Source organism: Myiozetetes cayanensis, unplaced genomic scaffold (assembly GCF_022539395.1).
Source record: "Myiozetetes cayanensis isolate MyiCay16 unplaced genomic scaffold, myiCay2020 scf2-11, whole genome shotgun sequence".
Taxonomy (NCBI): Eukaryota; Metazoa; Chordata; class Aves; order Passeriformes; family Tyrannidae; genus Myiozetetes; species Myiozetetes cayanensis.
This window is the reverse complement of record NW_026087411.1, coordinates 29,302,735-29,321,023: the sequence shown is the minus strand read 5'-3', so window position 1 is coordinate 29,321,023 and position 18,289 is coordinate 29,302,735. Positions and strand designations below refer to the sequence as shown.

The window sequence follows — 18,289 nt, the reverse complement described above, 5'->3', positions numbered from 1 at the left end:
ATGCATGACCAGTCTGTCTTTAGAGAGGGCATGAGGATTTGGGTTTCTGGCCGTACACAGGAGTGAGAAATGAAGGGCTCTTGGCTGCCTACAGCTTTGAAAAAGGGGTTTTCCATAATCACCCTCTGTTGTAAAGGCAGGATTATTTGTATTTGTTTCATTTGGAAATGGGCCTTTTTCACTCTGAATGAAATACTGTTGAGCACCCTCCTACTATCCATTTACTTTTCCCCCACTATGGCTCAGAGGAGAAATTAAGCCATTGGAAGAATGGGAGCTTTTCAAAGGAGCATTTATGGGCCAAAGGAAAGATGACCAGATGGGCTGTCACCCAAGAAAATACAAATCAAGCCCCAGATCACACCCGAGGACTCTGCCATTGAGATTCCATAAGGCCTGTTCAGGATTTGTTTATTTTTCAAAGAGGGGGATCATATATGGCTTGGCTTAAGCATTTCAATTTATGTTTCTGGCTGTTGGTGGATGCTGGCAAAAGATAAAACATCATCAGCTCATTTTCCATCAGTAGCGCTCTGTCATGCCATTAGGGCAGGAAATAGCTTGCTCTGTTACTGAGTGAATTTGACTTTAGCGTGGATCAGAGAGAGGACCCCTAGAGTTAAACACATCTCCCTATGCCAGCTGTTCAGCATAAGACAGCAAGGGCATGTAGCCAAATGACCACCCTCAGGATCTGACATGTGTTGGCATCACATGACTTGCAAAAGCAAGCAAAGTGGGAGCACTTCCAAGAGAAGTGAGGTGTTGGGCTGGTGACGGGGGCAGGGAAGGTTAAAGGAAGTTCCAGGGAGAGGAAGGTTTTCTTTGGTGCTTGCTAAACAATAAAATAAAGACTGAAATATTTTGCTGTAATGAGCCATAATTGTAGCTACTCAGATTCCACCACAGAGAGGTATAATGTTAGATCCCTGATAGATGATACTAGTTTAATTGGGTTATTCATTTGAGAAGGGATTCAGAGCTGCTTTCCAGATACCACTGAGTGATATTCACAAGAAGTCCTGCCAAAAAGAGTAATTTATCCTCTCATTTTACAGTTTAAGTGACTAAAAAGATATAGCTATAGGCTAAGAATTTTGAGCATTAAGTCTTGACTTTTTAAAAAGTCACACATGGGACTTGTGAGTCTGAATGATATATGTAAAGGGTGCTGAAGAGTTTTGCTTCGCTCAACAAGGTTGTAGTGGTGCTGAGTGTAGATTTGGAACCGTAATTTTTTGATATACCACTTTTTGTAATGGCTTTGTCTGACTTTGAGAACCATATTTTTTTGTGTGTATTCCACTCATTGTCTCCCACCTTAATTTACAGTGACCCACAGCAACTTCAGTTCCAGTTGACAGCAAGCTCTAGTTATCTCAAGATGCATACTGGGGGAAAATCTAGTCTCCGTGTGCTTCAGTTAACTTGTTAAAAAACAGGGTCAGGGATTTTATGATGTTCCACTTTTTGCAGTAAATGTTCCTCATTATCAAGGGCAAAGTCTGTAGGGAGCATCGCTGTCTTAAAACAGGTGATATATTTGGCATGGGGAAGAAAAGCCAAACTAATATGTACACACAATGTAATTCAAGGTACTTGCAGCCTGTGTAGTCTCTTGGAGAAAAAGATTTTATGCTTTGATACCTGACACATAAGTCTGTTTTGTTGTGGGTTTTTTTCCTTTTTTCTCCCCCAAATCCCTGCAGTCATGTCAGTCTATTAAAAGACATTGCCTCTCCCTGCAAACTTTGCTTCACACATCCATAGATCACCACAGCAGATTGCTGTTCCAAATTAGGTACAGTTTTCTGCGGGCATACTGGCAACTGTGATTTTTTTGGGGTAATCTGAGAACCCTAGTTTAGCCAGTGTGGCACAGTGGTATACACTGCTGCCAGTCCACAGGAACAGGCACATCTGGATTCAGTTTTGTAGCTGAGGCATTGCTTTCCTGGTGAGAGGTCGGCAGACACCTCTGTGTTAATGGGCAAGTTCTTTTTTGTAATTCCTGCTTACCTCTTGCCTTTCAGGCAGCTCAGGCTTTCCTAATTGTCATCTTATTTTCTGAACAGATGCAGACTTTGTATGCTTTCGATGAAGAAGAAACAGAAATGAAAAATAAAATAGTTGAAGACTTGAAGACAGCTCTGCGGACTCAGCCCATGAGGTAATGTTGTTTGTCTTTCGTCGCAATTCACTGCCTCCCTACGGTCCAGTGTGACACGAGTAAGAGTGGTAAGGACAGAAACCTCGTTGTCTCACCTCATACAAGCCTCTCTGATATTTTGGACAATCCTCAGAGAGCCCTACAGTCCCTGGTCTGAAGCTACCGAGTTGGGAGGGCACACCAGTGATGAAGCATGTAGCTTCAGGAAAATAAAAGACAGTCTACTGTGAAAAATCTATGACAGATATTCGCAAACACTGGTAATGACTATGAAGATCAGATTTTAGTCTTCACAGCCCTCTGAACATCCCATGTAATTTGATTCATGTTGGGCAAAATCTCAGCCTCTACTCTGAACTTTGAGTTTAAGCTTCCTCTTATCTTTAGTAATGTGAACTGTTTGGTTCAAAGCAGCTAATCCATCTGACATCACCTGGTTTGGCATTCTTCCTGTTTTGTGTGTAACTGTGGCATAGAAAAATGTTAAGAGACTTTATTGTGTACTTGTCTTTGAAGGTAAAGTCATCTTTCTTCTTCTGGGAACAAAACTCTGAACAATAGAAAACTAACTAGCACAGAAACCTTTTCATTTAACACTTAGAAGAGCATTGTGCAGAAGCAGTAACTGTAGTTGATACGATCTCAGGAAGCACTACATCAAAAAATTTCTGAATCTCTTTTATACTGGCCAAATATTTTTGCATCCACCCTATGCCGAAGTTACAGTTTCAGAGAGCTTATCTCTGAAATTATCTCAAAGAATTTGCATTGCATTTACTCTGGTGTGAAGATATTTCTGGGAATTCTATCAGAGCTAAGTGCTGATTGTGCTTCTTCCTTTCACGATGTTTAAAAAATTGACTGTGTGCAGCTTATAACCTCACAGCAAGTGTGAGGTAGAACACATTAGCTTAAACCTAATTTTTTTACCTCCTATTTACCTCCTGTTGGGATGGGCTGTAAGAGAGCACAAAATCAGCTTCTGATGCTCCTCAGGCATAAAGATTTATCAGGCTGTGATAGCTTTATATATGGGTAGGGTGAGTGCTTTTAACATGGCAGTGGAGAAATCATAGCTTATATTGAGACCTCACCCAAGGGGATAAGTGGCTGATCCTGCCAGCTGTCTTAACTTCATGTTAAAATGGAAGCTGAGGCAACTGCCAACTGCCCAACTCTCACAAAGCTTTTAAACTAAAAAAACTAATGTCCTGTGCTGTTGAGACTTGATGTAGCAACTCTTATTACGTTAATATGGAGCTGGTTTGATGCTTGCTCTGTGAAAGTGGTAGCTTTCACTGAGCGCAGCCACAGCAGCAAGGCCTCTTTGCTTTGTCCAGCTGAAACACTCTGCTGGCCACTGTTGGTTGTTCTGCTCTGTCATTTTGAATAGGACAGCCCAGCCTCCAGGACAAGGCAATAGAAAAGAAGGAAAAGAAGTGTCTGTTGCTCAAAGCCTTGCAAGGTTTTCCTTCTCCGACCTGTATTGCATCTGCTGGATCCCCTTGACAACAGGCTGCTGCTTCATCTGTTTATAATAACCCTAACAAGCTTCAGTACAAGCTTCTATGGGCTGCCCTATAAACTGTTCTCTTCTAAATCACTGGTGATGGTTGTAGGGCTTTTTTAAAAAAACAGTTAAGCCAAGCCAAATTTTGACTTAAGTCCTGTGTCTCAACTAATTTCCAGCGACTCAATTCGTTAGCTGCCAAATGGGCTGCATGCCAATACCTGATCAACAAGCCAATTCCTTCTTGATGGAAAGGTTGCAGTGGAGAGGCCCTCTGCTCCATCAAATCCCTTTCTTAAGCAGTATGATACCCAAGCCTTCAAAATACTAGTCTTTCTAGTTTAATTTTGATATCAAATCCTATTTTCTTTGCCACTTCTGTTCATCAGGCCTCTAAAGAAAAGAGGAACCTAAATTCACACAGGATGAACTGTCTGGAATGTATTTGTGGTGGTAGGGTGCACAGGGGCTCTGACAGCTTACCAGTAGGCTCTTCTGTTTGAATTCTCTGATCTAGAGGAATCAAAAGAAGAAAAATGCAAGTGTTTGGCTGTCTGTTTTATTTTACTGTAGGACTGTGTCTCTTCTAGTAGATAATGCACAGCGATGTTACTAATCTGTGCCTCTATTCCAGCCTGCCACTTCTAACAATAAAAAGTAAAATAGACCTACTCAAACTCAAGTTACTTTCCTCTTTGCAAGGAAGATGGTAGAAGCATCCCTGGGGCAGCTAGTTGGCCCCCTTTGAGCAAGTGCATTTTGTTCTGGTATTTAGGAACTGCCCTGAAATAATAAAGCCAGGTTATGTCCTAGCACAGAGGAACAATCCCAGCCTTAGAGAACAAAACTCCCCACATCTGCATCTTGTCAAGAAACACATTTTCTATCAGGTTTGTAAAAGCTTATGACTATAAACAAGTGTGATGACAAACTGTTGGACAGAAGCTGTAAGAGAAGAGCTTTTATTTTAGTGCCCCAAAATAGAGGTTCAAAAGTGCAGCAAAAGTAAAAACTTACAGGGGACTGTGAAAAAAATTACTTTTTGGAACTCTAGAAAAATAATTCCTTTAGTCTGAATCATCACTAATCCCCTTTACTGTCTGCTTTTCTCCTTTTGTTTTAGTCAAATTTACCTCCTGCTATTTTTGTTTGATTTAGCAGTGTTGCATCCAGGTGCATACTGAAGATGATCATTTATGCATCCAGCAAGCAAAATCCATTATGCTGAGTTTTTCAGCAGTTCAGTAGTTGCCAGGATTCTGCGTGCCCTCTGGTTCAAAAACTGATGCTGCGGGGAAGTGTAGCCTTGCCTGTTAACAGGGTGGGAACATCCTGCGCTCTGCACACCCACAGCATATGATTTTTCTGTCTTTCCTGAGTTGTATTGAGTCTCACAGGGCAGCTGTACCCCCTTCACTTGGAGTCCACGGGTGCGTCAGTACCTCTTAGGCCACCACATCTGTCTTTGGATGAAAGGTTTGTTATTAGAGCTAGATAACTCATTCTGATCAGCAGTCTCTAAAAGATGAAAGGCAAAGAGGTGCCCTGCCTTTTAAATTGTGCTAAACTGGTCAAGTGGGAGTCTGAGGTTTTAATTTGCTTGTTTAGCACCTATTAAAACACACACTACTTTATTTACACTTGAGTATTTGAAGGTGTTAGCCAGAAGGCATTGGCAAATATGTTTAACTTTACACCTTTCAGTCTAGAACAAGACCTTACTTTGCAGCATGGGGGCTGAATAGGATGGAAGTGAGTTACACATATGTATACTGTGAGGAAGTAGGCAGTTTACTTGTATAAGTTGAGTTCGCTTTTGCACATACACACACCCCCACACACCCTCCCACACACCCACCTGCTTAGAGGCATACAGATGCACAAACACCAAACAGTGTGAAGATTATGGCTTTCAGCTAAACTCACACTTCTTCTCTCCTCTACAGACATTTACACACACACGTCCCCACACCGAGCAAATCCTCACACTGAGAGTATCTGTTGGCCCCGAAACTGCTTTTGCCATTTCTTTACCTCTCCCAGCATGATTTCTGGCATTTCTAGAGAATAGGGAACCAAGTGTTTAGAAAAAGGAAGATGAAAATCATAATTTGATTCCTTCTTCTGATTGCAGCTGAAATGGAAGGGAACTTGGCTTTGCTTGCTATTGAGTAATGCTCACTGTTTGCTCTCTGGGATAGGAGAAGTATAGGAAAGTCCCAACATTGTTTTAAATTATGTCATTAATCAAGTTTTGTGACACACACCACTTCCCAGCGCATGCCTCCTTTTTGGAATGACCTCATCTTAACAGTCCTAGAAAAATTGCTCTGCCAGTGAATTTAGTGAGAGTTTGTGCTTAATCGGGACAATGTGACTTTTGTGCCTTTACCATTTTTTTTCATGTGGTCATCAGAGCAGGCTTAAATATGGGAAGGTTGTAGTGCCTTGTTTGTCTTCTTGTAAGACTGTGTGTTCTATATAAAAGTATGTTTAAGGGATCCTATGTTCTGCTATTTCTTCAGAATGTTTCTATCAGTATTGCTCCATATCTTCAGAAATGTATCCATCTTAAGTCTTCCCTCAGCCCTGGAACTGAAAAAACAGGGAAAAAAAAAGGTTTTTTTCCCTTCCCCTAAAAGACAGAGAGGGTAGCTAAGGAACAGAATAGAACTTTGAAGGTAAGGAGGAGAAGGAGAATTTAAACAATGCCTCCATAAGTAGAGAGAAAGAGCAACTCCACGTTTTAGGCTCAGGGAATTGATCAGAATTCATTGGCATCATATTATTTGGTAACAGGTTGAGTTTGTGCTTATTTTGTTTCGAAACACATCCTCAGCAGCAACTCTTTTTGCCATGAATGCTCTAGTTTCAGTCTTCTTTGTCATGCTAGCAGCTAAATGCATTACAGAAACTGAACTGAGTCCTAATCTTTTTATAATCAGTTTGAATAACAAACTGCTTTGTGTAACTTACCAAATTCCTGGTGCACAATGTTGATTCTTCTCTCTGGCCCAAAGAAAGAGAGACTTTTGCTCCTGTGATTTGTTAGGGTAGACAAGATGATGCATCCCAAGAATGTGCAATCAGACCTGTGTGAAACTTGGCAGATTGTCTTAGGAGGGTTCAACTAAACCTTGTTTTCATTTTTGATGTGCACGTATTCCTGTGGGTGCTTGCCCTTACTCTGATATTCACTTTGAAACCTAATTTTAAACAAAACCCAAACCTCCGACCAAAACTCTGAAAGCACCAGGCTTTGCCATATTTTCGGTCAAATTGCTGGCCCAAATAAGCTGAGAGTTGGCAAATTGATCAGCATAGTGAGTGTAACTTTCAGGTGGACCTTGAAAATTCCTGTGTGGAGTGAAGTGTAGCCACCAAAAGACAATACATATGTCAAATTCATATTATCTGGAGAAATATAAGTATGACTCAGGTTTGTCTGGCTGGTACAGAGACATGATCAGAGACCAGTGAAAGTCAATCTTTTAGCAGGGTACTTCCATTACTAATGAATTTTAGTAACATCATCTCACTTATGGACAGAAAAAGAAAGGTGGTACATTAGGAAATATCTAACAAGGAGGAAGAGGAGCTTGGTAAAAGCACGACACAGACTTCTGGTATTTTTAATTTGTTACACAGGTGGCAGTTGTTAGCAACTTTTCATTTGCTTGAGGTGTCTTTCTACATTATGCTGCTCAGAGGGTGGTCATGGACATATCTGGTGTACATTCTTACGAAGTAAAAATTCAGTTGTGATGCTCATGGTTTTACATTCAGACTTTCTAAAAAAGTGCACCTACCTGAACGACATTTTAGAGGAGGCAGGATGTAAGCAAAGAGATCTAGAGAAATTATTTGCAGCCCTTTCCATATCTTTAAATCCCTGTTTTTAAGCTTAGGAACTTTAAATGCAGATGAGAAAGAATCCATTCACCCTTGAAAATGCAGCCGATGTTGAGGTGAACCACAGCAGTGTTTGGTGGTAACTGCAATAAAGAGCACAGAGACCAAATGGTAGCCGTAGTGTTGTATGGTGACATAATATAATTACCCCGAAACTATGTAACACATCGTTATTAGTCTCTTTTCTCTTTTTTTGTTTGTTTGTTTTCTTTTGTTTTGTTTTTTTCTTAAATATCTGGGAATTATTCTGTGAATTTTAGACTAAAAACTAGCCAGCTTTTAAAGATGCAGGGCTATCATTTATATCAATTTTCCCATTTGAATAAATTGCTTTTGATCTACTTTCCTTATTTTTCCTACCTGGTTTTTTTTTTTGGTTGATTCCTTTTTTTTCTTCTCAGGTTTGTGACCAGGTTTATTGAGCTGGATGGCCTGAGCTGTTTGCTGAACTTCCTGAAGAGCATGGACTATGAGACCTCAGAGAGCCGTATACACACATCCGTTATAGGGTGTATCAAGGCACTGATGAACAACTCCCAAGGACGGGCTCATGTTCTGGCCCATCCAGAGAGCATCAACATCATCTCCCAGAGCTTACGGACTGAGAACATTAAGACCAAGATTGCTGTGCTGGAGATCCTAGGGGCTGTCTGCTTGGTGCCGGATGGTCACAAAAAAGTCTTGCAAGCCATGCTTCACTACCAAGTGTATGCTGCAGAAAGGACAAGATTCCAGGTAAAAGGAGGATACCTTGATACAAATACCCAGTATGATGAATATCTGCAGGGAGTGATTTTTACACTGCAAACTTGCTAAGTAGTAAAAAGGCAATATTTCTAATTTTGGTTTAGGAAGGGAACTTCCTCAAATAGATTATCAGCGTGTATATATATATATTTCAACACCTTTTGCTTGTCATTGTTGCTAACTTAAAATCTCCTGTATTTTACCTGAAAATGGGAGTTTGCTATGTTAAGTGAAAGCTGCTAATATACTCATACTCTAACTTGGTGGCATTTCTGAGGTGGTAATGATTTGTTCTGCCCTAGAAACTGAAGTCGCAGAATTTCAGGAGCCTCTGTCCCAATTTTAAATCCTTAATTTAGTAATAAAAGAGTAATGGATTAAGCAATGGAGACAGTGACTTAAATAATGTATAGTGGAGGCAGTTCACTTGCCACTTAGCAATCAACTTGTGAATTGTTGTGACTTAGCAATTGTTGGCTCAAATAACTCCCATTGAGATCATAGAAGGGAAATTCAGTCTCAGAGACTTTGAAGCAGGTTAGTAGATCATTGACAGGTTTTACTGTGGATACTACTGGCTGCTATTATAATGTCCCTCTTCCTAGTGGACTGATCACCTTTAGAAAAAGATGGTACAGAATCTGTTGCTCTGTGTGAAGCTGTGGCTTCTAAACTTTGGGATAACCTCACTCATTTACTAGTCTTTCTTAGGTGAAATGATTAGAGTGGTGTTGAGCCAACAGGCCCTGGATCCTGATGCCTGATGGTCATTATCTCCTACCTCCTCCTCAGCTAATGCATCAGTGGATTTTAGGCTAATGTGCTTATTAGTGTAAAAGTGAATGGGGAAACAGTCTGTGCTGGTGGACAGTAGCTGCCAATGTTTGTGTTAGAACTAAAGGGACTTTGGGACTCACTGACTGTGTGTGCCTGAGACAGGGATGCAGGAGATCTTGACTTGTTGTTAACCTATATTTGGCACTGGCAGGTCCATACGTCTATGGGTGCTGCCCCATTTGCATTTCTTGTCTATTCAAACTTGATGCATGTCTTCAGTACTCAGGTATGACATGTATGATGTATGACTCCAGAAGTGGGGGCCTTTCGGTCTCAGTTGAAAGCTCTTGAGGCTATTTCAATGGAGAAAATAGTAATTACAGTAAAATGTGGAAGATTATGAGATTTGCAGCTACACACATAAGGATATGTCATCATTCTTTAGTAGAGGATCAGGATGCAGATGCAGAAAAGTAAGCCATGTACATTAGTTATGATGTGCAATTTATTATGGACTACCTATGGAAGAGAGGAAGGAAAAGCTTTAAAACCAGCTTGTTCTCTAGTAATTAGCTGAAGTAACGAATCTTTCCTGAATTAATGTGACATTGTTTTCACAGACCTGGGAGAAGTGGGGATAACTTTAGATGCTTGCCAAAAAACAGTGGTAACTCAGAGCCCTGACAGCACCTGCAGCCCTGGGTTAACCTGCCCTTACTTGACCAATTGACTCTGCTGAATAAGCACATATGGGAGATAGATGCTGAGTTTACTCAGTGTCTCTTATTTAGGTGTTCTCTGTCTCTCTTTTTTTTATATTGGTTTAAAAGTCATCAAATAACCGAGATATAAGTCATTGCTGGGTGAAATGTGGTAGCACAGGCCTTGTACAGCTGAGCTTTTGAGGAATCTGGCTGAATGATTTGCAGATGGTTACCAACTCTTACATTCATAAAAAGTACTTTGCATAAACACTCAGTCTTGTCAAAATACTTTTCCATTGGGGAAAAAAAAAGAAAAATAAAGGGATACTCACTCTTTTTTCTTCCTTAAACAAACAAACAAACAAAAGCCCCACCCAAACCTCAAAATGAGTTGGCAGAAGAGATGGCTTCTTGTTTGCATTTTCTAATACTTTTGTTTAGAGTCTGGTGTAGCATAAATTAATACATTACCATGTATTTAACATGGTAGCATAAAACATGGCATGTTTTGTTGAATAGAAGAAGTTCTTGCTGGTCAGCGTTCTAAGCACAACTAGCCAAAAGTTGTCAGAGGACTCAGCAACGGGTGAATTAGTGGAGAAGGAAAGCTGTGACTTAAGATACGGTTCTTACTAAACTTGCATTGGCTCTGTCCTGCAATAACTACTACTATTTGAATAAGAAACATACAGTTTTATACTAGTGTATCTAAAGTCAACATTCAAGTTACAGTGAGATCCCTAAGCATTATAAATTAATTTAACCAAATTGCGTCAAATTTAATCAAATTGCTTCACCAAGTGAAGACCACTAATCAAACTAGAATAGTTTGGAAAGGATGTCTTTGCTTCTTGATGCGGTGGTTTTTTGGTTTTTTTTTTTTAGTTGAAGTTAATGGAAAATATGGATAGAATTTCTATGAATATGAAGTAGTATTTCCTTAACATAATAACCATATTTTGCTCTGAATGGAAACTTTGATGTAAAATATTGCTTATTTCCAAATTGCCAGCATTTAATCTACTGACTACAATTATCAGTCCTTAACTTCAGATAGAGTTCACTTTAAAGCCATGGAGAGATTCTCCAGAACTTACTCTTCTTTGTTGAGACTTCAGTCTTTACTCAAATGCCTTTTAATACTGTAACTTCACCTTGTGTCTTCGATGTTCAGTGTGTTTATAGGTCTATCAGGATCATCTTTGTCTTGACACTTGAGACAAGATTCTATACTTTATGTTTGTGTCTCAGTTTACATAGTCACTATTCCTATTGTCTCACATTTGCTGCATCTTCTTGCCTGACCTTATCCCTTTGCTTGCTTTAAACATTGAGCCTTCTTTTGTAATGTCTTTCTGCCTGGAATAATTCTCCCTTTAATGTCCAACATGCAGTCTGCACTTCCTCTTAAGATATTCTTTGAAAATTATCTTCTTCAGAGTAGCATTCTATCTTTACTCAAATACCACAGTGGTATAAAGGCATGCCTTCAAACTCCTTCCTGAAGCAATCTGGAAAAGCTCTGTCTTCATCCAATTGTTTGAAATAGACTTCTTTGCTTAAAAATCCCACTCTGCCCCTTAAAGAAGAGAGATGAAAGAAAACAGACAATAAACCCTCAAAGCAGAAATGTGGATTTAGGAAGATGAGTCCTTGGTGTCCTTGCTGGGATTTTTTTCCATGTATTGGTACTAGTGTAATTCTGTCACTGGCTCATTGTGTGACCATGAAAATATTACTTTTGCTTGAATTTTTGGGTGTTTTTCTTGTGAAGATGCAGGTTTATAAAATGCTATGAAAACTGAGAAAGAAGAGTCTCTGGTTTCAAAACCTTTCATGTCTCATTATCCTATTTATGACTGGTTTCCCTTGTAAAAGGGGCACAGTCTTACTCTTCCCTAAGCCATTGCATTTTTGATCATTATTATGCTCGCTGCTTCCCTTCATTTTTCCTGTGGAGTCAGTGCTTTGTGTTATGACATTGTAATATGTATTACCTTTTAACATGCTGTATTTTGAGTCAAACTAACAAGTCATAATGCTCTATTGGCCCAGAAAAGTTTATCAGGATGTTCCAGTGCTCTTCCAGCCTAGCTTGCTGTTTAAAATACTCATCCTGTTGTGGGTCCCTGTGGAGAGAAAGAATTTTCCTTTTAGTCCTGAGAGAACCTAGGTGTTAGATACTGTCTGAAAGGAGTTGATTTCACTTTCAGGTGGAAATGTTAACTGGGCTGCTTTGGGCAGAACACTCGTTTCCCTCCTTAATGCTGCTTGTAATTTTGAAGCTTGAGACAAAGGAATAAAGGAGGCTTGATATTGTCAGTTGAAAAGGTGGAGATTAGGAGCATGCCTTCCAGAGCCCCCTTGCCTGGTTTCTGTTAAACACTGTCAGTACAGACCATAATTTGTAGGGAGAAATCTGATCAATTTGGAATCATAGTAGAGGAGCTAAAAAGGAACAAATTAAAATCCAGTATTCCCCCTTAATTTGCTTCTTCCCTTTAGGGCTCAACCAAAGCCTTTTGAGGTTTCCTGCAGACTGAGTGAAACCCTACTGGATGTCAGTGATGAAGAATAATGGGATTAAGTGAGGAAAGTTTTGCTAAAATAGTAGGAAAAACCTTTATAACCATAAGATCAATTGGGCCACAGAACTGGCTGCCAAGAGGTGTGGTGAAATCTTTTTTACAGGAAATTTTCAAGTGAAGACTTGAACCTCAGCCATTTGCAAAGGACTGGAGATTTTGGAGTCTGGCCATGGTATGCGGGTGTAGGCTCTGATGTTTAGGAATTGCGTGAACTTACAGCGTTTCCTTCTCAAGCTGAACAATCGCATGAAGATGTGCTACTTTTCAATTAGCTTCGTGCAACACAGGGTTTTGTTTGCCCTTGCCCTGAATTTGGCTTGGCCCTCACTGCATTCTGCTCTTTGTTCAGCATTCTAAAATGCAGGATAGAAAACTTTTGTGAACATCCTTCAACCTGTCTGGATGCTGTATCTTATATGCTATTGCATAGATTCTAGCATGTTCCTAAAAATTGATGAGAAAATATGGTAGGAATGAAGCCTCTGAAGAAAACCAGCTAAACCATCCCTGGTTTTGATGCTTCTGTAGTGATGACTGCTTAAATTATTCCAAAAAGACACATGTGCATCAGATTTCAGTGTCAAATATGACAGTAACAGAACTAAATTCTCATTTATTTCACTTCTGCTTATTTGTCAAGTTGGATAGTTGGTTTTGTTGGTGAATTTAAAGACTTTTTAAATAGTCTTCTATTGTCACTGTTCGATATAGGGTGCTGGATTGAACAGATTGCCAGTCTGCCTCAGTAGGGCATGTCATGTATTTTTATGTAAGACTCATTCCCATTTCTAACAAAATATTATTTGGTCATAGCACAACTATGGGCAAGTTGGATGTGACCAAAGTTCAAATGCCAGGACTAGGGATATCTGCAAATTCCAGCTGGGAAATTTAGAAGTAGCGAGAAAAAGGAGTTTATGAAATCAAGCTTGTTCGATAATGAACATACTATGCTCAGATGTAAAACCAGCTTTCAGTAGCAGTGTATAAGTCAAGATATTTTTACAGCAAACCAAGTGCCATCCTTGGAATTATGCACTGATCAGAGAAGATCCTGGAGAGAAGATTAATGGTGATCAGCAGAAAGCTGAAAGTAGAGTTGCTTTCATGGCTAATCAGTTTCTGCATATAACCTCTTTTGGTAAATATTCAAGTGGAATTAATCCTAAATACGACAAAGGCTACTAATGTTATTTGTTATTTGTCTTTTGCCTCCTGATGTTCACAAGATTATAGTGAAATATCTATATGTATGAAAAAATTAAAGCAAAAGTATTCCTGTGCTACGTTCTCCCTAAATGCTAAATACTCACCTTATTTGGTTAGTAGGGAAACATACAGCCCCTGGGGAGGACTTACAGTAGCCTTTCAGTATATAAAGGGAGCTTATAAGAAAGATAGAGAAAGACTTTTTACCAGGGCCAGTAGTCACAAGAGAAGGGCTAATGGGTTTAAACTATAAGAGGCTACATTTAGATTTGATAAAAGGAAAAAGGTTTTTTATGATGAGAGTGGTGAAACACTGGAACATGCTGCCCAGAGAGGTGGTGGATGCCTCATCCCTGGAAGAATTCAAGGCCAGGCTGGATGGGGCTTTGAGCAACCTGGTCTAGTGGAAAGATGTCCCTGCCCATGGCAGGAAGGTTGGACAACATGAACTTTAAAGGTTGTTTTCAACCAATCTGTAAAACCATTCTGTAAGTCTGTAACAAGGAAACTGGAGCTTAACTGCATTTCCAGGGAGGATGTGCAACTCACCTTTGAGCTTTGGAGCTGTATGCACATTTGCAAATCCCCAAAAGGAGCTTACCGAGAGGTAATAATTGTCTGTTTCATGTTAAATGGTTGTAAGTGAAGAACAAGGAGAAATCTTTCAAGGTTTGAGTATAGGCTATATTTCTCAAAAGACAGCTTCCTTTTAAAGTTATCTTTCCCTGTATACATAAGTACAATATATCCCACTGAGATCCAAGAAAATAATGAAAATTACTTGAGTGATGTGAGTAGAAACAATGTATGAATCTGATACTGTTTTTCTGTGTGTATAAAGTCCCTGTCATATAGTGGCCTTCCCGAACCTGAAGGGAGCCTACAGGGAAGATGGAGAGGGACTCTTTAAAAGATCATGTATTGACACAACAAGGGAGAATGGATTTAAACTGGTTTAGATTAGACATTAGGAAAAAATTCTGTACTGAGAGAGTGGTAAGGCACGGGAGGTGGTTGCCTGGAGAAGTTTCGGATGCCCCATTCCTGGAAGTGTTTAAGGGCAAGTTGGATGGGGCTCTGAGCAAACCGATCTAGTTGAAGGTTCCTTGCTCATGGTAGTGGGGTTTGAACTAGATGATCTTTAAGGTTCCTTCCCACCTAAAACATTCTACGGTTCTATGAATCTGTGATATTTACCATACAGAGCTAACTGATGAGGAAGGTCATCATTCTACTGCTTTCTTAGATCATGTTGGCAAGAACTGTAAAGGGCATCTGTTTTTTCTCAAATAATAGGTTGTTTTAAGAAAAAACCCAACTTTTCCTTTATTAGGATCAGGTGGGCATTTTATTCCAATCACTATTCTTCATTTGTTTATTGTGAATGCCCAGAATTTCTAACAGCATTGTCTGAAAAAATAAATATTTCTTTAAGCAAACATATAGCAAATTGGAAGAAGACTAAGTGCATATCCTTTCAACAGTATGCACAGCGGTGCAAGAAATTAGATTATGTCCTCTAACTCAGCTTGCTTTTCTGTTTCAGTCATTGTTAAATGAGCTAGACCGAAGCATGGGGCGATACCGAGATGAAGTAAACCTCAAAACAGCCATCATGTCCTTTATCAATGCTGTTCTAAATGCAGGTGCTGGTGAGGTGAGTCACTGTCCTGGATATTCCTTCTAAAACGTTATGCTTGAATTAATTAACCTTGGAAATAGTTAGTAGATTAAGTCACAAGTCTTGTCGTAGTGAATGGATATAGTTTGTGGGAAATAATGCTTAATTGTGAAGATCAGTCTTACAATGTCTTCCATGTTATTTCATTCCCAGCTTCTTCAATATAATGTAGACTACTACACAGACTACTTACACTGAAGTGATTACTTTGGGTTGTTTCTTTTTTTGGTTAGTTTGTTGTTGTTGTTGTTGGTTTTGGTTTTTTGTTTGTTGTTTTTGTTTTGTTTTTTGGGGTTTTTTGTCTTTTTTTAAGAAGTGCATAGCATTTACTTCCTTATTTCAGCCTTTTAGAAAACATTTTGGTTTACCTTCATAAATGTTTTGAAATGTTGTTTTGACTCAAAGACAAACTCAAAGCATTTTAATTCAAAAATATCAAATTGAGACATTTAAAAAAACCCAACAAAACCAATTGTTTTTCTTTCATTAACAAGACTTCCTTTTGAGTCTGGAGGATAGTTAAAACTGGTTTATTTCATTAAAAGTGTTACTTTTGTTACATTGGGTTTTGTGTGTTTGTTTTTTTTTTATTAAACCACAACAGACAACAAGCTCATGAGAGCTGTCTGACGACGTATTTGTCTTTATCTCCGGCAGTCCTGTAACATCCCACTGAATAGATGTCAGAAAGTTTGTCAGAGTATACAGTGGTTTTATGACAGGTAAACATAAAAACTAGGAGGAAGACTGCAGTAATGGTCATCTGTAAGTGGGAGATGAACCTCTAATGGACTATCAGGAAAAACACTAATAACTTCTGTTCTTTATGGAGCAACATGGAGTGTGCTGCCTTTATGACTGCATATACAGAACTCATAGTAGGTAAACGAGGACTGTAGTTTAGGTGAAACAGAGGCAAAAGCATTAATTTCTCTTTTACCTAATTTACTGGAATTAATCATCCTGTGAATTTGGTGTCAGGATAGAGGATACTAAAAATGGAAGAACTGAGGTTTTAAATAAAATTTTTAAAATGTGACTGACAGCTTTTGAAACCAAATAACTTGGTTTTCCCCCACTTTTTAAGGACAATTTGGAGTTCCGACTACACCTACGATATGAGTTTCTAATGCTGGGAATTCAACCTGTCATTGACAAGCTAAGAGGACATGAGAATGCCACACTGGACAGGTAAAATATATTTTCTGAAAACAACTATTGGTGAACAGAAGGAGTTCTTAGAAACTCTTCTCTATTTGAGACAGCTGTCTCTGTGTCTTCCTGAAACTGACTCCATTTAAAAAAATAAATGAGATTTATCCTTATAATTAACATCAATTATGAAGTAGGGAACATACATGCTAACTTAGCTGAGGCTGTGGCAAGGAGTTTCTCAACTGCTTTTCTTCTGGGGATGTCAATCAAAATGGAAAATATAAAAAATGTTCTAACTCTTTTCTCTTGTAGCAAAACTGGAACAAAAACCTGTCCTGGTAGGAGTGAGGGAAGCCAGTAGTTCATTGACTTCATTGAGACTGAGTATGTGTGGTCTAAGTGCAGGTTCTGAGTTTCCAAGGTTTTTTTCCAGTCTTTTTTTGTGATCTATCCTGTATCACAACCTCTCAAAAAGTGACACAGGCACAGCTATGAGAAGAGGCACCTGTGATGGGGTAGAGATGCCTATGGGGCATGAGAGAAGAATGAGAAGTATTTTCAAACAGCCCTGCTACTGCACAAAATGTGACACTGAATGGCACCTTCAAATTATTGTGTTAAAAGTTATAAAGGTAATAAATGCTTTCTCCACAAGCAATTTGTTATTTTGCCACAGTAATTGAAGCTGATAGTGACCTTAAATTAAACCTTTGCAATGCCCCATGCTGAAAAAGACTTGAAGTAAATGATCGGAACAGTTTGACCAAGACACTTCAAGAAGCTAAAAGACTGATGAACCAATGAGGAGCCTCATAAAATCCATTTGCCTAACACAGTGAAGCATTTTAAAGTGTGAAAGTAGGCAGCTGTGAGAGTCTCTTCTCCTGTTACCACATTAAGCTTGGCACTTGTGCAGAGGCACTGACCTGCTGATGTGCTGCTATCCCTTAGCATCCCCTTCCTACAGAGCAGGGCTGGTTTGTAGGTATCTGATATCTGGGATTTCCTAGATAGAAGTGTCAAGTTTGCCAAAGCACTTGGTGAAAAACCTGTGGATCAGGCCTACACCTGCAGCTTACAAAGGCACCATTTTCTCAGACATCCAGTCAGAAGCTGCTGTAGGGTGATAGAGCTATCTCTGGGGGCATATGTAATGTGCCTGAGACTCTGCATAAACACAGTTAGCACCAGCTGCTGTCATACACACTGGCCTCACACCTCTGAGCGGGTGGAGGCATATTCATGGGTATTAATGTCACAGGGAAAGAGTGCATACAGTCATATATCTAGAGTTTGCTGCAGAGCTGGGACCAGGAATGTTACTTTTGATCTAAAACTTGATAAGCAAAAAGAAAATCTGTCCCTTAGGTAACCTATATTCCTTTGGACAGTTAACCAGGAGTGTTTGGAAGGGGCTTAGGGGCACTTTTAGATTTACAAGTTAGCCATGAGAATGAAAAGTTTGGGAAGATCTCAGATGCCTGGATTACATAGACCATTTAACAGATCTGTACAGGGGAATGTGCCACAGCCTTTCTCCACATCATGTAGGACATTTAGGCCATCATTTAGAATGAGAGGGCATGGTCTTAAGCTGTGCAAGGGGAGGTTTGGGTTGAATATTAGGAAGACATTTTTTACAGAGAGAGTAATCAGGCATTGGAATGGGCTGCTCAGGGAAGTGGTGGATTTGCCATCCCTGGAGGTTTTTAAGATGAGACTGGATGTGGCACTGAGTGCCATGGTCTAGGAACCACGGTGGTGTTGGATCAAGGGTCGGACTTGATGATCTTGGAGGTCTTTTCCAACCCAGTAGATTCTATGATTCTGTGATCT

At 39.5% G+C, this 18,289-nt stretch overlaps 1 protein-coding gene across 3 annotated transcripts in view; it reads left to right on the top strand.

The window, feature by feature from the left end:
- Window positions 1–18,289, top strand: part of DAAM2 (dishevelled associated activator of morphogenesis 2) — a 201,005-nt gene that overhangs the window by 127,061 nt on the left and 55,655 nt on the right. For all 3 annotated transcript variants that reach the window (XM_050314848.1, XM_050314849.1, XM_050314847.1), the window contains exons 5-8: window positions 2,076–2,170; window positions 7,994–8,327; window positions 15,164–15,274; window positions 16,386–16,489. In XM_050314848.1, the coding sequence (XP_050170805.1) occupies window positions 2,076–2,170; window positions 7,994–8,327; window positions 15,164–15,274; window positions 16,386–16,489 (644 nt within the window). The remainder of the gene's footprint in view (window positions 1–2,075; window positions 2,171–7,993; window positions 8,328–15,163; window positions 15,275–16,385; window positions 16,490–18,289) is intronic.